At 38.5% G+C, this 19,253-nt stretch overlaps 1 protein-coding gene across 5 annotated transcripts in view; it reads right to left on the reverse strand.

Annotated features, from left to right (window-relative positions):
* FRY (FRY microtubule binding protein) overlaps positions 1–19,253 on the reverse strand; it is a 505,098-nt gene that overhangs the window by 77,227 nt on the left and 408,618 nt on the right. For all 5 annotated transcript variants that reach the window (XM_027877678.1, XM_027877681.1, XM_027877679.1 and 2 more), the window contains 4 exons: positions 16,752–16,834; positions 8,912–9,062; positions 6,953–7,056; positions 5,728–5,913 (listed from right to left, as the gene is read on the reverse strand). In XM_027877678.1, coding sequence (XP_027733479.1) covers positions 5,728–5,913; positions 6,953–7,056; positions 8,912–9,062; positions 16,752–16,834 — 524 coding nt within the window. The remainder of the gene's footprint in view (positions 1–5,727; positions 5,914–6,952; positions 7,057–8,911; positions 9,063–16,751; positions 16,835–19,253) is intronic.

A 19,253-nucleotide genomic window follows, 5' to 3' on the forward strand; every position in this document is an offset into this window, starting at 1 on the left:
TTTCATATCTCTTGGGAATCAACACAATTTTGTCATCTTCGGTCTAGAACTCTTCTGTAGGTGGTCCAGCTGTGTTTCCTGTCTTTTTTTAGTGTCATTATTATTTTGTGCAACACATCTAGGATTGTGATATCAGAATCCCAAGGTCTACTGTCATTGATGGAGAGATGTTGACAAATCTTTCTCATTTTTCTTCTATTCGCTGTCCTCCTGGTTTCATCTTCATATGCTCTGGGAATGATATGGCTTTCCTTGGATCTCACATTAAGTTTTCTGTCAACTCATTTTCTCCTCTATTGCTTCTCTGTTTTATGAAGCAATACTGCTTATAATGTTTCACCATCTTCCTCTCTAAAATTTTGCAAATGTTTTTGTATTTGGTCTAAAAACTGATTCCTAGTAACCCTGTACTGGTTTTTCTGACAGGTTGCCATAATCCCTGCAGAAGTGGAAGGGAAACATACCATATACAATATAGAAAAGTATCAAATAAAGACTTTTAAAAATTGTACCAACCAACTAGATTTAAAAAAAAATCATCATTATTTTCAGGCAGTAGTCCTAAGTAAAATTCATACATCAGTTGTCCTGGGCATTCATTCAAATAACAACTTCATGGCATAAAATGATTTTTAAAATCCAAATGCTCCCTACTGTCCACATTTCCCAAGAGCTATATTTAAGAGAAACCTTTGACTTCAACAAATCAGCACTACTTTTCAAAGTACTCCAAAGGATAACAAGCTACCTTCAGGAAGCATATTGCTCACTCATTAAGGTGAGAATTAATTCTTTCAGTGAACTAGCAATTACCTGAAAAGTGAAAACTTACTAAGTAATGACTCTGGTATGATGGAAACACTGGATTTTTAGCAAAATATAGGTAAGGCTTTCTTTCCAGGTAAAGTGAGCAGCCAGTTTTTTCAAGTACATTTTCTAAGTGTTCAAATCTGAAGGCTTATGTCAATAGGTATTTTTGAAAGAGCAATAATATATAGTTTAATAAGAATAGGAATTGTGGAGAATGGGACATCCATAAAAAAATTTGGCATTGGCACATATTGTTCTCCTTCTCAAAAGGGAGAAAAATGAATTCTGGGAACTAGACTGTTGAATCTGACATCATTCCCCGGTAAAATTCAACAATAGATTATTAAATAGATTGATTCAAGCACTTTTAAAATGAATCTTCAAAATGGAAATAGTGCTAAATTGAAAAAAGTCTGACTAATGATATCAAGGATACTATCATTGAGAACAAGTATTTTTTACATATTTAAACTTAAGATTACCAGTGTAGAGTGTTGATGAAGGAAATGTAAGTAGAAAATATAACCACTTGAGTGAGTGCCTACAAAGTGCTTGGTTTACATATTCAGGATAAAGCACATGTATGTACATTAAGCAAAGTTTGAAAACTGTATTTCTCTAAATTTAAGATCACACCTTTTTCTTGGATGCTTTAAGCCTACATTGTCACACTTTGATTTGACTTTTCATAAAAAAAAAGCCTACACTCTCTGAATGGGATCATTAGGAAGGAGTCAGCCTAGATTCATTAAGAACAAATTATGGCAAACTCACCTAATTTCTTTTTTTTGAAAGGGTAGTATTAGGTTGGGAGATCAGAACAACCCTACAAAGGTTAGATTTTGAAAAGGCCTTTGACAAAATCTCTCATAACATGATTATGAACCAGATGGAACAAATGTGATTTGGACTATAGCACCATGAAGTGGTTGATGACTGAGTGACTATCTCAAGACTGTTGACAAAAATCTCTTTGACAGAGATCCAGATCAGACCAGAAGAAGGTTTTAAGCCACACTATATTCCTCACTAAGCAGCTATGGCACAGTGGATAGAGTGCTGGGCCTGGAGTCAGGCTCTCCCTGAGATCAAATCTGGCCTCAGATGCTTACTAGCTGTGTGACCCTTGGCAAGTCACTTAACTGTTTGCCTCAGTTTCCCTATCTGTAAAATGAGCTGGAGAAGGAAATGGCAAACCACTTCAGTATCTTTGCCAAGGAAACCCCAAAACTGGTTATGAAGAGTTGGACACTACTAAAACGACTGAACGACAATAATATTCTTCGCTTCTGGTGATTCATGTAGGCACAAATGATACCAGAAGAAAAGCAGAAAGCATTATAAAGTCTTGCAGAGAAATTGAAGACTTTATTGGTGTATGATGCTGTCCATTAAAGGCAAAGCAGAAGACAGGAAGACCTGGGAAGCGAACAGCTGTTTAACAAGATGGTATTAAAAACGAGATTTGGATTTCTAGGGGATGGCTTAAGAAATAGGAATGGCAGCTTTTGGTTAGGGATTGGATACACCTAACAAGGGCTGGTGAGAATAAGTTTGTCTTTAATCTTGTAAATCTAATTAAACTGAAAAAATTAAGAGGAAGAATATCTATCAAGGTAGATATCATGAAGAATAGCTATGATGTAGGAAGGATAGTAGCAGTGGAGATACTCAGAAATTTAAAGGAGATAACGTTGAAGAAAGGAATGCTGGCCTTAAACGTCTATACCCTGATGCCCAAAGCATGGGTAACATGCAAGCTGAGCTAGAGATACTAACACAAGTATTTGCTGTAGGGAAGATGAAGAGATGTAGGCTAGATGATAATACAATTAGGTAGATTCATAATTGGTTGATTGACTGGATCCAAAGCATAGTAATTAATGGTTTGATGTCAACTTGGAAGAAGGACTCCAGGGGATGCCTCAGGAATCTGTGTTTGGCCCCGTGTTGTCTCTTTAAAGAAATCATGAGTATCATGGATAAAAGCATAAATGACATGCTTATCATACTGGGGTATGACACAAAGCTGAGAGGGACAGCTAACACACTGGATGACAGAGTCAGGATTCAACAAGAGCCTGATAGACTATAGGAGATTGGGCTGAGTCAAATAAGATAAAATTGCACAGTGAAAAATGTCAAATCTTACATTTGGGTTCAGTCAATCAATAAACATCTATTAAGTGCCTACTATGTGTCTGGCACCATGCTAAGTGCTGGGGAAAGATAGAAGGGCCTTGTCATCAAAGGAGCTTAAAATCTAATGGTGGAAGACAACATGTAAAGCAGAGGTGGGAATGGGGAAGAAGGTACCTTGGGCAGGGGCATAACGGAGGGTTCCAAAGAAGTCCAAAAGTAGTGTGGCTAGTGGAAAATGGGGAGAAAAACTGTGCTGAGCACCCCTCTTTAAACAGAGACCCTTGGAACAGCCCATGGTCCTGTCCTCTAGTCGTAGAGTTCAAAAAGTCAACTTCAACAAGACAGGGGACATATGATTAGATAGCTATACACCTCCAATGATCTGTGGGGTTTTAGAGGGCTGCAATCTAAGTAGGAATCAACTATCTGATAAGGCAGAAGGAACGCTAATACGATTTGGGGCTGCATCAAGAGGCATTTTATCTAGGACTAGAGGAGATAATCTTGCCATACTCTATTCTTGGCCAGAATAAATATGGTGGATAATTCAGTTCTGGGTCAGCAATTGGATGAAGGACATTCAGTTAGAGAGAACTGAGTAGAGGGCAACTGGGATGGTAAAGGGCCTTGAATTCATGCCATAGGAAGATTGGTTGAAAGAATTGGGGATAGTGAGCCTGGAGAAGAGAACACTAGGGGGACATGATAACTATCTTCAAGTATTTGAAAGGCCTTTATATGAAAGAGGGATTAGATTTATTCTGTTCAACCCCAGAGGGCATAACTAGGAACAATGGGTGGAAACCGTAAAAGTGTAAATTCAGGTTAAATGCAAGAAAACATTTCCTAATGATGAGAGTCATACAAAAGTAGCATGGGCTACCTTGACAGGGTGTGTGTTCCTCTCCATTGGGTGATTTCAACCAAAAACTGGACAATCACTAGCTGAATAGGTTATGGAAGAGATTCTTGTTCAGGTATGGGCTGGACTATTTGGCTTCTAAGGAAGGCTTCTTTGAATGTTAATACTGTGTGATTTTGTGCTAGAACTAGTGGTGAGATGCAGGGTTCTGATTTGTCCCATTCACCATTAAAAAAAATCAATGACTTGCATGAAGAGAGAAGACATACTTAACAAATTTGGAGATGACAGAAAGTTGAAGAGGAAAGTTAATAATGAATGAAAGAGTAATACTATAAAAACCTCTCAGGATGCTGGGATGAATGGTCAAATCTGACAAAATGAAATTTAATAGATACATATGTAAATGTTTTAAAAATCAATAGCGCAAAGGCAGAATGAGGAATACTTTGCTTTGTAGGGTCAGTGTGGAAAGATATATGGGTTTTAGCTGACTGAAAGCTAAACAAGAGTCATCAATGTGGGGTAGTTGCCTAGGATGCTGATGCAATTTTAAACTTCAGGAATATAAGCATGGTTCCCAGAAAAAAAAAGTAGGGAATAATCTTATTGTATCCTGGACCAGATACAGAATATGATATTCAGTTCTTGGCACCCTGTTTTGCGTGGGATGTTGACATTCACTGGAGAATGGCTGAACAAGTTATGGAACATGAATGTGATGGAATACTGTTGTGTTGTAAGAAATGACAATGGAGATGTTACATAAAAACCTGGGAAAATCTGCATGAACTGATACCAAGTGAAGTGATCAGAACCAGGAGATCAATCTATAAAGTAACAGAAATATTGTAAAGACAAGCAACTCTGAAAGGCTTAGGAATTCTGATCAACACAATGATCCATTCTAAAGGACTCATACTGAAACATGCTATCCACCTCCAGATGGAGAGCTGATTGTTTCAGAGTATAGATTAAAGTATATTTTCTTCTTCCTTTGTTTCTTCTTTCTTTGTTTCTTTTTGTTCCTTCCTTCCTTGTTTCCCTTTTTTGGGGTGGAGGTAACATAGCTAATGTAGACATTTGTTTTTTTATGACTATATATATCTGTAATAGGTTTTTTTTTCCTTGCCTTCTCATTAAGTGGGGGAGGGATCAGGAAGAGAGAGAGAATTTGGAACAAAAAAATTAAAAAAAAAGTCTCTGTACTTAAAAAAATCAAACAAACCAAAACAATAGAAAGTTGAGAAAAAAAGTTGACAAATGGAGTACATGTTATGTCCACTGAGGACACAACATGGAATAGGTGGTAGAAAGGAAAATTTTTATACTGGATGGGGAGCTAAAAACTGGGTTCAGATACTGCCTTAGCCTCTTACCAGCTGTACGACCCTGGGCAAATCACTTAACCCCTTTGGGATCAAGTTTCCTCATCTATAAAATGAAGGTATTAAACTCAATAGTCTCTAAAATCTTTTCTAGCCTTAAACTGAAGATTTTATGGCTTCTGTGGACCTCATTTTCTTCATCTGCAAAATGAAACACTGGCCATGCATTCACTTGGTGAAATTAACATCTAGCAAGGTTTTATGGATTTATTGTTATATTCATCATGTAGAAGACTAAACATAACAGCATTACAGAAATTATTTATTTATTCTGAAATTTTCAGAAGTCTCAGCATTTTATGTGAGTTTTTTTTTGTTTGTTTGTTTTTTTTTTTTGGCTAGGCAATGGAATTAAGTGACTTGCCCAGGTTCACACAGGTAGTAAGTGTTATGTGTCTGAGGCCAAATTTGAACTCAGGTCCTCTTGAATCCAAGGTCGGTGCTCTATCCACTGTGCCACCTAGCTGCCCCAGGTCTCAGCATTTTAGAGGGCAGCTCTACACCAACAATTTCTGTTTTTGTTACCTGTATAGAGGTATTCAGGGAGATAAGCTGGCTGGATCGTGAGTGTCTTGGCTTCACTCATCTCTCTGGTCTGCAGAAGTACTGATGCAATGGAATGAAAATTACTATTACAAGAAAGAGCAATCAGCAGGTGGAGAAGCAGCTTTTTACTGTGTTCAAAGACTTCAGGCCGGTAATGGTCCAAACCTGAGGGGAAAAGAGAAGTCTCTTTGTATAAACATATTTTTAGTTAGTTTGGAGACTACAGAAATAATAAAAATTCCCGAATTAGTCATGGCATCCCTACCTAAAGGAACATGCAGAGTAGGAAGTTTGTAATTTTCTCACCTGTGACCTAAGTTAACAATGTAAAGATTGAGGTTTAAGGAAAACAACCCGCCTCATTCCTAACATCAAAATCCTGAAGTAAGAGTAACTGGTCCCTTCTCTTTGGCTCCTCAAGAGCATCTGATATTGCTTACTCTCCATTTTCCCCCAATCTCCATGACAGGGCACTTTCCAGCTTGCATTGCTACTTTTTCCACCATCTTTGTCTTTTTCCTGGTTTCTCTTCCTCCCTCCTCCCACAGCTCTGGATATTTCCTGAGGATCCACCCTTGTCTCTTCAATCCTGCTGCCTACACTTTCCCCATCCAGTGCAATGATCCTGTCTTATGACTTCAACCGATCACCTACTGTTGATGATTCCTGCTGTTGGAGATTATCATTATTATTTTCATGGACCTACTTTACACTGAATTTCATTCTATAGCAAAACGACATTATAATCGCTAGCATTTACATAGTGCTTTAAGGTTGGCAAAGCATTTTACAAATGTTATGTCATTTTATTCTCACAATCACCCTGTGAGGAGGCAGCTGCTGTTTTTGTACTCATTTTACAGATGAGGAAACTGAGGCACACAGAAAGGTTAAGTGACTGACTTGCCCGGGACCACACAGCTGGTAAGAAGCTGGACTTGAATCGGCCTTCTATGTCCAGCACTCTCTCCACTGAACCACCTAGCTGCCGTCTGCTGATCCTATCACAAGCTTCCAAGGTATTTGGATTATTATTTAATTGTGGGTCCTGAAGCTAACATGAAAACCCAATGAACAATGGAAAGCAATGATTTAATAATGAAGAATGGTGAAGTTTGAAAAGAATACTAACAAAATCCGTTTTCTGAGCTTGTGGCCATATGGTGTACAGAAGGATCATGACTCTTCTTGGATATAGCCTTACCTAAGAAGACAGCATGAAGCAATAAAGGTAGATGAAGGGCCCAATCTTCTCTCACACTATGATCCACAACCATCTCAGTCATAAAAATAACAGCAATATTGCACCTGATTAAAAAAAATGTGAAATTAGAGACGGAGGGGATAAATATAATAACAAATCACTAAATCTTCCCCCCCACTTAATACTATTTTATTTTTTCCAATTACATGTAAAGACAGTTTTCAACATCCACTTTTATAAGATTTTGAGTTCCGATTTTTTCTGTCATTCCCTTCCTTCCCTTCCCCCCTCCCCAAGACGGCAAGCAATTCGATGTAGGCTATATATGCACGATCATATTAAAAATATTTCCACATTAGCCATGTTGTGAAAGAAGAATCAGAACAAAATGAAAAAACTACGAGAAAGAAAAAACAAAAACGGAAAAGTATATGCTTTGATCTGCATTCAGACGGTAGTTCTTTCTCTGGATGTGGAGAGCATTTTCCATGTTGTCTTAGATCACTGCATAGCTGAGAAGAGCCAAGTCTACCAAAGTTGCAGATCACTAAATCTTAATGAAATTAAAACCTCCCAGTGCCCTCTGAGTTAGCATATCAATTGATCAATAAACATTTATTAAGCATCTACTATGTGCCAGAACTTATGCTAAGTGCTGGGAATACAGAGAAAGGCAAAAGACAGAGTCCTTGCCCTCTAGGGGCTCAGAGTCTAATGGAGGAGACAACAGGTAAATAACTATGTATGAACAAGATATCCACAAGATAAATGGGAAATAATCAACAGAGGAAAGGCCCCAGAATTATAGAGGATTGGCAAAATCTTCTTGTAGAAGATGGGATTTTAGTTGGGACTTGAAGGAAGCCAGGGAAGCCAGGAGGTGGGGATGAGCAGGGAGAGGATTTCAGAAATGGGGAACAGCCAGAGAAAATGCTCTAAGTGTATGAGGCTCCATATTGATTCATTCACTTCCATGAGCATTTACTAAGCACTCATTTATTATGTGCCAAGCTCTGTGCTCGTTTTTGGGGATGCAAAGACAAAACCAGCAGTGTCTGCCTTCAAGGAGACTACATTTGGATAGATAAATAAAGTAAAATGCAAATATGTATTTTTATGGACAGGGAAGGCCTAATGTATGGATCAGAAAAGTCACATTCAGGAGGCATGTGAGCTGAGCTTGGAAGGAAGCTAGGTATTACGGGACACAGAAATGAGGAGGAAGAACATTCAAGGTATGGAGGATCTCCTGTGCAAAGGCATGGAGGTGGGAGGTGGGATACTGTGAATGAGGAACAACAACCAGTACAACCTGAAAGGAACATAGTGTGTATGAGGAGGGAAAAATGTGAAATAAGTCTAGAAAGATAAGGAGAGTATTTACTAGGTAGTGGGAGGGTGGTGTGATGGGGTGGATAATCATCATAATTAATAATAATAGTAATAACAAATAATAAACATTTATATAGCACTTTAAGGTTTGCAAATATTATCTTTTTTTTATCTTTAGAACAACCCTGAGAGGTAGATGCTATTATTACCCCCATTTTACAGATGAGGAAACAAGGCACAGAGAGGCTAAGTGACTTGTCCAGGGTCATACAGCTAATGTGTCTGAGGCTGCGTTTGAACTCAGGACCTACTGAATTCAAGTTCACACTATCTACTGTGCCACCTAGCAGTGGGAATGCAAGTTCCTTGCCTTTATTTTGCTTCAATCAAGTAATTAAAGGTGTGTGGCAGGAAGAATCTTTAGGGAAAAACCAGAATGGGCCAGAAAAGTTTTGTCAGGAATAGTCTAAATCCAGCAAATATGTGGAGAATTAGGAGTCTACTATATTGTGATTGTTTTTAAAGATCACCTCATTTTTGGGACCCAAAGTAAGCTCATTAAGGCCCCCAGGAGAAAAGGCTAATCAAACTAAGATTTCACTACACTTAACTGAACAGTCAACTCACCTATGGAGTGGTCCTCGCGGAGTAATGGTTTCTGGGAGATAGTCAACCAGGGGTGCCCAGCATCCTCCAGTGCAGGGCATTGGCAATGGCTGTGGCTGCTTGGTCTCTGTGATATTCAATAACCATCCAGTATATGGAGAAATTGGATCATCTACAAGGCCAGAGAGAGAATTAGACTCCATTTCTATGAAGGAAGATGCCCCTTTTTGCTACTTAATAGACAAGAGATATATCAAGGATCTGTGATTTCTTCAGTGTGGGAACTCCATCCACTAACGTATTCATAACCAATATATCCCTAATAAACTTCTAGAGTTCCCTGAGGCTCACAGAGATTAAGTAACTTGTCTGTGCTCACAGAGCTAGTTTATGTCCCAGTTTTGATTTGAGACCAGGTCTTCCTGACTCCAAGTTCAGCACTCTATTATACTATACTCCTTGTCTTTATTACTTGGTATTTAAAAGACAACCTACAAACTCACAATAATTACAATGACTTCCGACTATTTAGTTTGGTCAATTCAACCAAAAACTTAATAAGAATCTTTTAGTCACTTTATGCCTTCTGTGTCTCAATTTCTTTATCTGTAAAATGAGACAGATGAGATGGCTTCTTCTAACCGGAGAGCTATGATTCTATGATTCTCTATGTAAGGTCTATAATAGGTACTGGGGATATAAAGATTAAAAAAACAACAACACAGGTCTTACCCTCAAGGAATTTACACTATAATAAGGGAGAGGGAATATTATATATGTATACACACACCCACACACACCCACACCCACACCCACCCACACATACACACACAAATGATATAAGGTAGAATGGGATGGGGTAAAGGAGAGACACAAATCATTTATTTTCTATAACAGAAAAATCTAAAGAGGGAGAAATCTTTTTTAATGGGTGGGGTTATCATAGAAAAGGTTTCACAGAGGAGGTGGCACCTGAGTTGGGCCTTTAAAGAAGAGGAGTATTTTAACAGGCAGAGATGAGGATGGAACATATTCCAGGCATTTGAGGGATTTGTTGTTGTTAAGTCATTTTTTTTAGTCATGTCCAACTCTTTGTGACCCCATTCGGGATTTTCTTGGCAAAGATACTGGAAGTTTGCCATTTCCTTCTCCAGCTCATTTTATAGATGAGGAAACTAAGGCAAACAGGGTTAAGTGACTTGCCCAGGGTCACATAACTAGTAAGTGCCTGAGGCCAGATTTGAACTTAGGAAGATGAGTCTTCCTGATTCCAAACCCGGTGCTCTATCCACTGCACCACCTAATTCTCCTGAAGGCTAGCCTGTACAAATACAAATACAACTATTACTGTAGTTCAAAGATGGTATATTTAGAAAGGAGAGAGATACAAGAGATGTTATGGAGGTAGAATCAATAGGACTGATTGGATATGATGGAAGGTTAGAGAGAGTAAGGAGTCAGAAGTGACTGAGGTCTTGAGCCAGGGTGACCAAGAGGATGATAGGGTCCTCACCTCAACAGGAAGAGGAAAGTTTAGGGAGAGACATTTTAATAAAGTAAGATGATGGGTTACTGTGGTTTTGTTATAGCACCATTCTTATAATCTCTTTCCATATGTTCATTTTGAGGTGCTAGTAGGCCATCCTGGCAGAGATGCCCATGAAGATGTAAGAATGCATGGAGCTTAGGGAAGAGAATAAGGTAAGATATATACACCTGGGAACCATTTACACTACAGTCAAGAGAGTGGATAAAATCTCTGAGGAAGAAAATATACAGAGAGAAGAGGAAAATGGCTGAAGACATAGCTTTGAATGACTCTCACATTTAGAGGCCAGCAGTTAAAATGACTAAAAAAAAAAAAAAGCAGCCAGGTAGGAGATCCAGGAAGGAACAGTGTCTTGGAAGCCAAGAAAGGAGGGAGTATCTAGGACAAGGTTCTTAACTTGAGGTTTGTGAACTTAAAAAAAAATCTTGACAACTGTATTTCAAGATAATTTGTTTCCTTTGTATTATGACACATTTTTTTTTTAGGCATTTAAAACCATTAATTCTAAGAAGGGGTCCATGAGCACAAAAAATGGTTAAGAACTTCTGATCTAGGAGGAGGTGATAGTCAAAAGTGTCAAATGTTGCAGAGAGGTTAAGGAAGATGAATAATAAGAAAAGGTCATTGGATTTGGCAATTAGGAGGTCATTAGTGACCTTGGAGAGACAACTGAATTCTCATGTCCATACAATATGAATAAAGTTGCATAATTTATCCTTTCTTTTCCAGGCTGAAAATATGCCATGGGGAGTCTCAGAAGCAAGCTGTTCACATTTTAAAGGCTGCAGCTGAATTATTTTTTCCTTCATTTTTAATAGTGTACCTCCCTAATCATAAAGTATGCAGTAAAAAGGGTCTCCTTTCAAAATTAAAGCTTAGATAACACAACTGTTTGTGCTAGGAAACTCTATTAATGGTGCGAATGTTTTTGTTCAGATTAGTTGTTCTAGGGGATGCTGGAATAAAGAACACCAAACTCAAATTTTCTGAATCAGGCAGACATTATGAATGAGGTGCTTACTGTATGTAATTAACTAGAGCAATGAGGGATGAGGTTAATAGCATTCAACTCTAAATTGATTTGGGAAGTAAAGGCAACAAATTAGCACCTGTGTTTCAATTCAAAATTCACTCAGCAAAGCATTAACAGGAGAGCTGTTGAGCTCAGTCTAACCTTATCCCCTAGGGAAACTGTTCGAATGCAATGTATGTGATAAAAATATCCTAAGGTATAGTGTTCTATATTTTACAAAGATCTTTCACGGACAGTACTTCATTTGACCCTCTTAACAGGGACCCATTTATTATCATACCCATTTTATAGATGAGGAAACTGAAGCTGACTTGCCCAAGATCATCTGAGTCCCTCAGCAGTTAGTCCCTCAGCATATGTGACAGGCACTGCACTCTTAGTGTTGCAGACATAAAGTAAGGCAAAAAGACCTGCCCTCAAGGAGCTTACAGTCTGAGGGAGGAGACAACATGCAGACAACCACGTACAAACCAGATATATACACAACAAATGAGAAATAATCAATAGAGGGAAGGCACTAGAGTTGAAAGGAGTCAACTTAGGGAACCCAAACTTCCTGTTCACCGAGTCTAACCCCTGTCATTTAATAGACTAGAAAACAGAAAAGCAGAGAGGTTAAGTGATTTGTTCAGTAGGATTTGAACCCAGGTCTTCCTGACGCTAGGTCCAGAGATCTAGCATGCTGCCTCTTACTAATATGCTCCTCTATGTCTTTGCTAGAAGTATATTCTGGATGCTCTGTATAAGTGATTCCTCACTTTCATGGGTCCTCTGAGACTTAAAAAAGAAATCTTTTCCCACAGAGAAAGAGACTGAAAGGCTCCTGCTCAAATGATGACAGCCAAGCTGGAAGACTGAAAACTCTATTCCATGGCATAACATGCAATGGGGGTTGGAAAGAGAAAGAGACAAAGCTAAAAGAGAAAAATCTGATGTTAAAAAAGTGACTGCTCTTTGTTGCTGTAATTTTCTTCTAAGCAACACAAATGCAAAATATATTGCCACAAAGGTCTGGAAGTCCCAAAAGGAAAAGAGAAACCTTTTGTACAATCAGGTCTTTATCACCGAAAAGAGCCAGATGAACGGCTTCCTTCAAGTCCCAGTTAAAATCCCACCTTCTACAGGAAGCCTCTCCTGACTCCTTTCAACTCTAGTGCCTTCCCTCTATTGATTATTTCTCATTTGTCGTGTATATATCTGGTTTGTACGTGGTTGTCTGCATGTTGTCTCCTCCCTCAGACTGTAAGCTCCTTGAGGGCAGGTCTTTTTGCCTTACTTTATGTCTGCAACACTAAGAGTGCAGTGCCTGTCACATATGCTGAGGGACTAACTGACCTCAGATGAACTAGTTTAAGGATATGGTGTAGGGTTAGGGATGAAGCATAATTCAGCCCACTCAGCTCTGCCCCCGACTTGCTAAAGAGACCTGTCACGGTGACCCATTACTGTTTCATTTTATTCCGAGTAGAATCCACAGGGATAGGGGAGGCCCAGTAGCATTCTGTTAATAATAATGGTCCATTTTGCTCTAGAGCAGGGCTTCTTAAACTGGAGTCATAAACAGTTATGAACTAGTCATAGCTCTATTATTAAGCTAGACCAGGTGAGGGAACCTGCGACCTTGAGGCCACATGTGGCCCTCTAGGTCCTCAAGTGCAGCCCTTTGACCAAATCCAAATTTCACAGAACAAATCCTTTTATTAAGGGGATTTGTCTAGATTCTAGACACACTAATAGATTATGGATCCAGGTCCATTCATTGCCACATGACCCCCCAAATTGCTGATTTCTTTCTAGATAAAATATGCTGTAGTTACTTCACTGTTTTGGATTTGGACCCAAATGCTATGACTCCCTCCAGAGCAGGAGTCCTTAATCTTTTCTGTGTCAGGGGCTCCTTAGGTAGTCTGGTGAAGCCCATGCATGGATGTTTTCTCAGATTAATGCTTTCAGGGGCATAAAATAAAACATACAAGATTACAAAGGAAACTAATTATACTGAAAAACAGTCATTAAAAGTTCATAGATGGACCTATTGGTGGAATGCCGTTCTTAAAGTGTGGCTAGAATGAAAAGATGGTGGGAAGGTGCCAAACAAGTAAGCCTTGTCAGTTTCTTATATATGGTGGGATGAGAAGAGCACAGAATTCAGATTCTGTGGCCCAAGTTACATGACTAAAGGCAAGTACCTTAAAGTCTGGATGAAAGTTTCTTCATCTATAATATGTGGATAACATTACTTGTTCTACCCACTTTATAGGGTTGTTTCTAGGCAAGCACTTTGTAAACCTTAAAGGGCCAAAGAAATATCAATTCTTATTACTAGGACAATGATTAGTAAATATTATATTAGAATGGCCACTACTTGGGAGTTTATGGTGTCTCTGATAGACACCAGGCTGGAGAGCTTGATTTAGTTTCTCTGTAGTAAGTTAAAACACAGTTCTCAATGCTAATATTCTGGTTATATGAATGTTTACTACTCAGTGATTTTTGTGCCCTATGATGGCCATGTGAAATAAACATATTTCATAGTATTCCAAGGACAAATATAAGTGGCCCACTAACATTTTATTTTTATCAATTAACTTATTAAGACTTTTTATCAATTAAAAAATCCCAAATCCAATGGTCTACTTAAGAGCACAAGAGATTTCACATTTATAAGAAAAAATAAGAACATGTATAGCATGAAATGACAATTTATGTCTTGTTTGAATTTATAGTGACTTCTACTCCTACGAGTACTTTTGTGGTTCTTTTTCCCTGGAGCCAGTGGAGTTAGCTTAATATGATGGCATAATTATTAGCCTTTTTATTATAATTACACTCTGAGTCATTCATCTAGTAACTGCTAAGTGTGTGAGGTTTTTTTTTTTAATATAAGAGGGCTCTAAATAGGCAGTTTAAGTTTTGGGTATTTTATTTATTACATCTCTCTGCTTGATTCTATGTCTTGGGGCCCAGAATACAAAAATATACATCATCAGTGACCCAAAGATTTAAATGAAATAATATACTAATTGGGCCTTTTGTACAAAGTATTGAGGTACTCATGTCATAAAATTGCTCAGGAAATGTAACATCCCCTTGAGCTATATTCCATTATGCTAAGTCCACCATGAAGCAGGGATGGCAGTCTGGAACATGAGGTGTCATCTTTTTATAATCCAATTTTCCCCACTTCAAAATGTGGATTCAAGTGTCCTGCCACATGAACCAGACTTTTCTTTAACCAGCACCTCTCCATTTTTCAGAAAATGATTGCCCAGTATTTGGGTTGCATGCATCCATTTCACTGCTGGTTAGTCAGCACTTGTGCCAGGGGTGACCAGGGCCATAGAGGACAAGTGAAAATAATAATAATAATAATAATAATGCCACCTAACATTTACATAGCACTAATTATGTGCCAGGCACTGTGCTAAGCCCTTTACAATTATTATCTCATTTGGCGCTACCTTGGAGGTAGATGCTATTATGATTCCCATTTTACAAATGAGGAAACTGAGACAAACAGAGGTTAACTGACTTGCCTAGGGTCACATATTTGGTTCATCTGACTATTAGTTTGTTGGTAACTCTTGTAAAAAAAGAGTGTCACTGTTGAGTCACTCCAGATTCTTCATGATCCCATTTGGGGTTTTCTTGACAAAGACACTAGAGTGGTTTGCCATTTCCTTCTCCAGCTCATTTTATAGATGAGGAAACTAAGGCAAACAGGGTTAAGTGACTTGCCCAAGGTCACACAGCTAGTAAGTGTCTGAGGCTGCATTTGAACTCATGAAGATAAGTCTTCCTGAATGCAAGCCCAGTGCTCTATCCACTGTGCCACTTCCCTCCGTCCCACCCCACCCCCTTCACACACAAAAGAGTGTAAGGCAGACAATTAAAGCAAGGATTTCAGCATCTACAGATTTTCAATTACTCCTTTTTCTTACTATCCGAGATATTAGAGAATTAATGTACATTAACTCAGAGAGCAATGACAAAACAAATACTTGGTTATCATCTTTACTTAGTTCTTATTTCCCATGGTAAAACTATGTTTTGTTACCCTAACTGAATTTAACTGACAGGAGGACAGCACCATATTCATGATTCATGTTAAAGCAGAAATAGCTGATCTCCAGATTCCCTTTACTAATCTCTTTGGCTCTTAGATATGCTATTAGGACTGTTATTTTGATCCAGCATTTCTATCATGTGTAGACAAGTGCTACTTTGTACCCTGGCACCTGAAGCAGAAGCCTGGGGCTTAATAAGATAAAATGCCATGACTCTTTTGTTTGTCCATCTGCCCAAATTACAAGAAAAATAATGTGGCAAAATTATCTCTGAGCTCAACAAGATTTTAACTGTCAATTGAGTGCCTGATATAGATAGAACCAGCACTGAAGCAGTTATTTAGGTGAGTTGGATCCACAGGCCAGGACAGTCTTGCAAATGTGTATTTTTTAAGCATCTAATAAACTGCAAAATTTCTTTTCCCTTTCAAACTGTCAAATTTTCACTAGTCCTTTCCAAACTCACCTTTATCATGTCAATAATACATTTACATTCCTAGCAGCAAGGAAGAATGTTATGAACAGGTCATACTGATTAAGAGCTCATATTAACTAGCACATTATGATGATAAAGCACTTTACATTCATTATGCATAAATATAAAAGCAAAGATCTGGGCAGAATTCTGAATTTTAATTGGACTTCTTATTTCCCCAAAGCCTTCAGGCTATGAACCCTGTGCTGATGGCAGGAGTAAGTTCCTGGCTGCATCCCATCTGTGGTGCCATAATAATAAAAATAGTAATAACTGACATTTTTATAGAATGCTTTATTTGTACAATCCCATTTTATCCACCCTCTCAACAACACTATAGTGTAGATATTCCTGGTTATTATTATTATTCTTCCTTTTTTATGCCCCATTGGTTCATAGCTGTACTTTTCCTGGTACTCATACAAGTTTAAAAAAAAAAGTCATTTTCCTCTGTTCTGGGTAGGGATGAGGAAGTGAAGACTCAGAGAGATTAAGTGACTTACCTAGGGTCCCACAGCCAAGAGGTGGGATACGAGGGCAGGTCTTCCTGACTATGGTCAGCCGAGTTAAAATGGGATCTAGATCTATCCATTAGACCAAGCTGCCCCTCAAGGACCATCTGGTAATTGATTAGATCAAGACTCTTTAGAGCACTATGATGCTTAGTCTATGTGTCCCCTTTTCATTCTCTAGCATTTTACATTTTCACTTTAACAGATCTACCAATTAGTACTTACTCTTGTCCTCATCATAAGATCCACCGGAGCTATTGCTGTATCTTGATTCTAGCCGGGTGTGGGCTCTGATGACATTACTGAACCTTCAAATGCAAAAATGAACCTTCATTTAAAAATACTGCATAATTAATAATAAAGGTTATTATTTAATCACTCTTGGGGACACCTCTCTCAGATGGCACTTCTGATTCAATCTCAAGAAATACAGTAGAGACCTATGCAAAAAATTCATATTTTTTTTCAACAAGGAGGCTATTATAGGTACCCCCTCCAATTTTCCTTGGATTTATTTTTTAAAATGTTTTATAAATGCTTATTTATATACATTTTGTGTCTCCTAATAGAATGTAAGTTCCTTGAAGGCAGCGACTATTTCATTTTTGCCTTTATATCCCCAGCATTACATACCACACCTGGCACATAGGAAGTGTTTCATAAGTAATAATAATAGTTCTAGCATTTATGTAGGGCTGGGCAGCTATTTGGTGTGGTGGATGGAGCACTGAGTCTGAAGCCTAGAAGACCCAAGTTAAAATCTGGCCTCAGATAGTTACCAGATATGTGACCCTGGACAAGTCACTTAACCCTTTTGCCTCAGTTTCCTCACCTGTAAAATGAGCCGGAGAAGAAAATGGCAAATCACTCCAGTATCTTTGCCAAGGAAAATCCCAAATGGGGTCATGAAGAGTCAAAAATGACTGAAATGACTGAACAACAAAAATATAGGGCATTTATACATGCTTTAAGGTTTTACCATGTGTTGGTTATTTGAACCTCACAACAATCTTGGGAGATTGCTACTACTAGTATCTTCATTTTACTGATGAGAAAACTAAGGCAGGCAGAGTTTAAATGACTTGCCCAGGGTCACCCAAATAGTAAGTGTCTGAGGCAGGACTGGAACTTGGGTCTTCCAAGTTCAGCACTCTCTCTACTATGTCATCTAGGTTGTTGAGCAATTGGTTGTTGGCTGCCCTCATTCACAGCCATATGATCACGCTGGAGTTTTCTTTGTGCTTGTTTCTGAATGTGCACAGTCTTTCTAGTTTACTACGGCAAAAATGCAAAGTTTACCTGGCAAATATTCCCAGGTCATATTGAAAACCTACAGTGTAGATTTAAGAGAAGAAGAAAGAAATCATGGTATGTTAAGTCTTGGACTGTGTCCTCTTGACTGTTGCTTCACTTGGCCTGAGGCTTTTCAGGAAATAGTTGCAACATGAAGATCTAATTACAAAGGGAGGCTTTCCTCCACAGTGTCTTTCCTAGGTTTAACAAGTAATAATAATAACACTTTGGATTCATAAAGTACCTTCCCTCCTCAGAGCTCAAAGGGATTTCATAGCTAATATTAGGTTTACTATTACAATAAGCCTACAAGGTAGAGGAGAGGGATGGGCACTCTGGTTTCTCTTATGCAATGGAGGATAGACAGAGAAGCTTTGTTTTCTTCTCTGTATGCACCCAGAACAATTACCCAGCAAATCCGGGACTATTCATAGAGCACACCTGGCCAATCCAAACAAAGGTGGCTTTTTTTTTTTTAACCTTGCATTACTGTGATTGACTGTGCAGTGCTGGCGTCCTTCACCATACAGTGACCAACCTTCTGTTTCCTTCCCCTTAAGAGAGGTGGAGAACACTGGGATGGAACTATTACTCAGCTCTGCTCCTCCATGTGCATGGAGGAAGAGCAATTCCCTTCATCGAAGACATCTTTGAGAGATCTGACATCAGGTTAGTAATGCTAAAACAGTATAATCTGTGCCAACTAAGCTCCAGAAATGACTACAGTGACTGGTTTTAATTCATTCTTCTTCAGATATAAGTAGTAGCTTCTCCTCTGACATCAACCAGGATTTTCCCAGCAACTTTGTACTTTATATATTCTTTCCCATTATCTTTTTTGGTTTTATCTATTTGAGTAATTCCTTTCTGAACCTGGAAAACAAAACATCTGGGACATCTGCTTAGTTTCATAATGTAGTATTCCAAATCAGGCCACGCAGTACTTCAAATGAGACCATTACTTATGAAATCAGAACAGTGGCAAACTTTCTATTACCTTGTGAAGAAGTTCTTTAATTATATTTATGCTGATAAATATCAAAACTGTAAACACCATGTGCTGAGCTCAGACATCATTTGGTAAAGCACACAAACAGTTCAGTGAAAGAGCTCCACATCTGGTGATTTCCACGGGCTCATAGCTTCTGCTGACTTTGTAAATATCAGGAAGGAGCTGTGACATAAGCTGCTTTCCCTCCATAACTCTATCAAATCCTATTTGGAGAAGAGATGTGCTGTAGAATAAATGACAATCCTCTTCCTTTCCCTTTTAAGAGACTCAGCAGCAGGTTGGAGCGGGTGTCAGATTTTGTTTACCTAACAAAAAGGACTTGGTGACCGTCTAGTCTAGAGAAGGAAAAGTGGAGACTAATGAACAGTGCCTGGCATATAATAGGTGCTTAATAAATACTGACTGAATTTAATCGAATTAAG

The sequence above is a fragment of the Vombatus ursinus genome, unplaced genomic scaffold, assembly GCF_900497805.2.
Source record: "Vombatus ursinus unplaced genomic scaffold, bare-nosed wombat genome assembly UNPS02014813.1, whole genome shotgun sequence".
NCBI classification, from domain to species: domain Eukaryota; kingdom Metazoa; phylum Chordata; class Mammalia; order Diprotodontia; family Vombatidae; genus Vombatus; species Vombatus ursinus.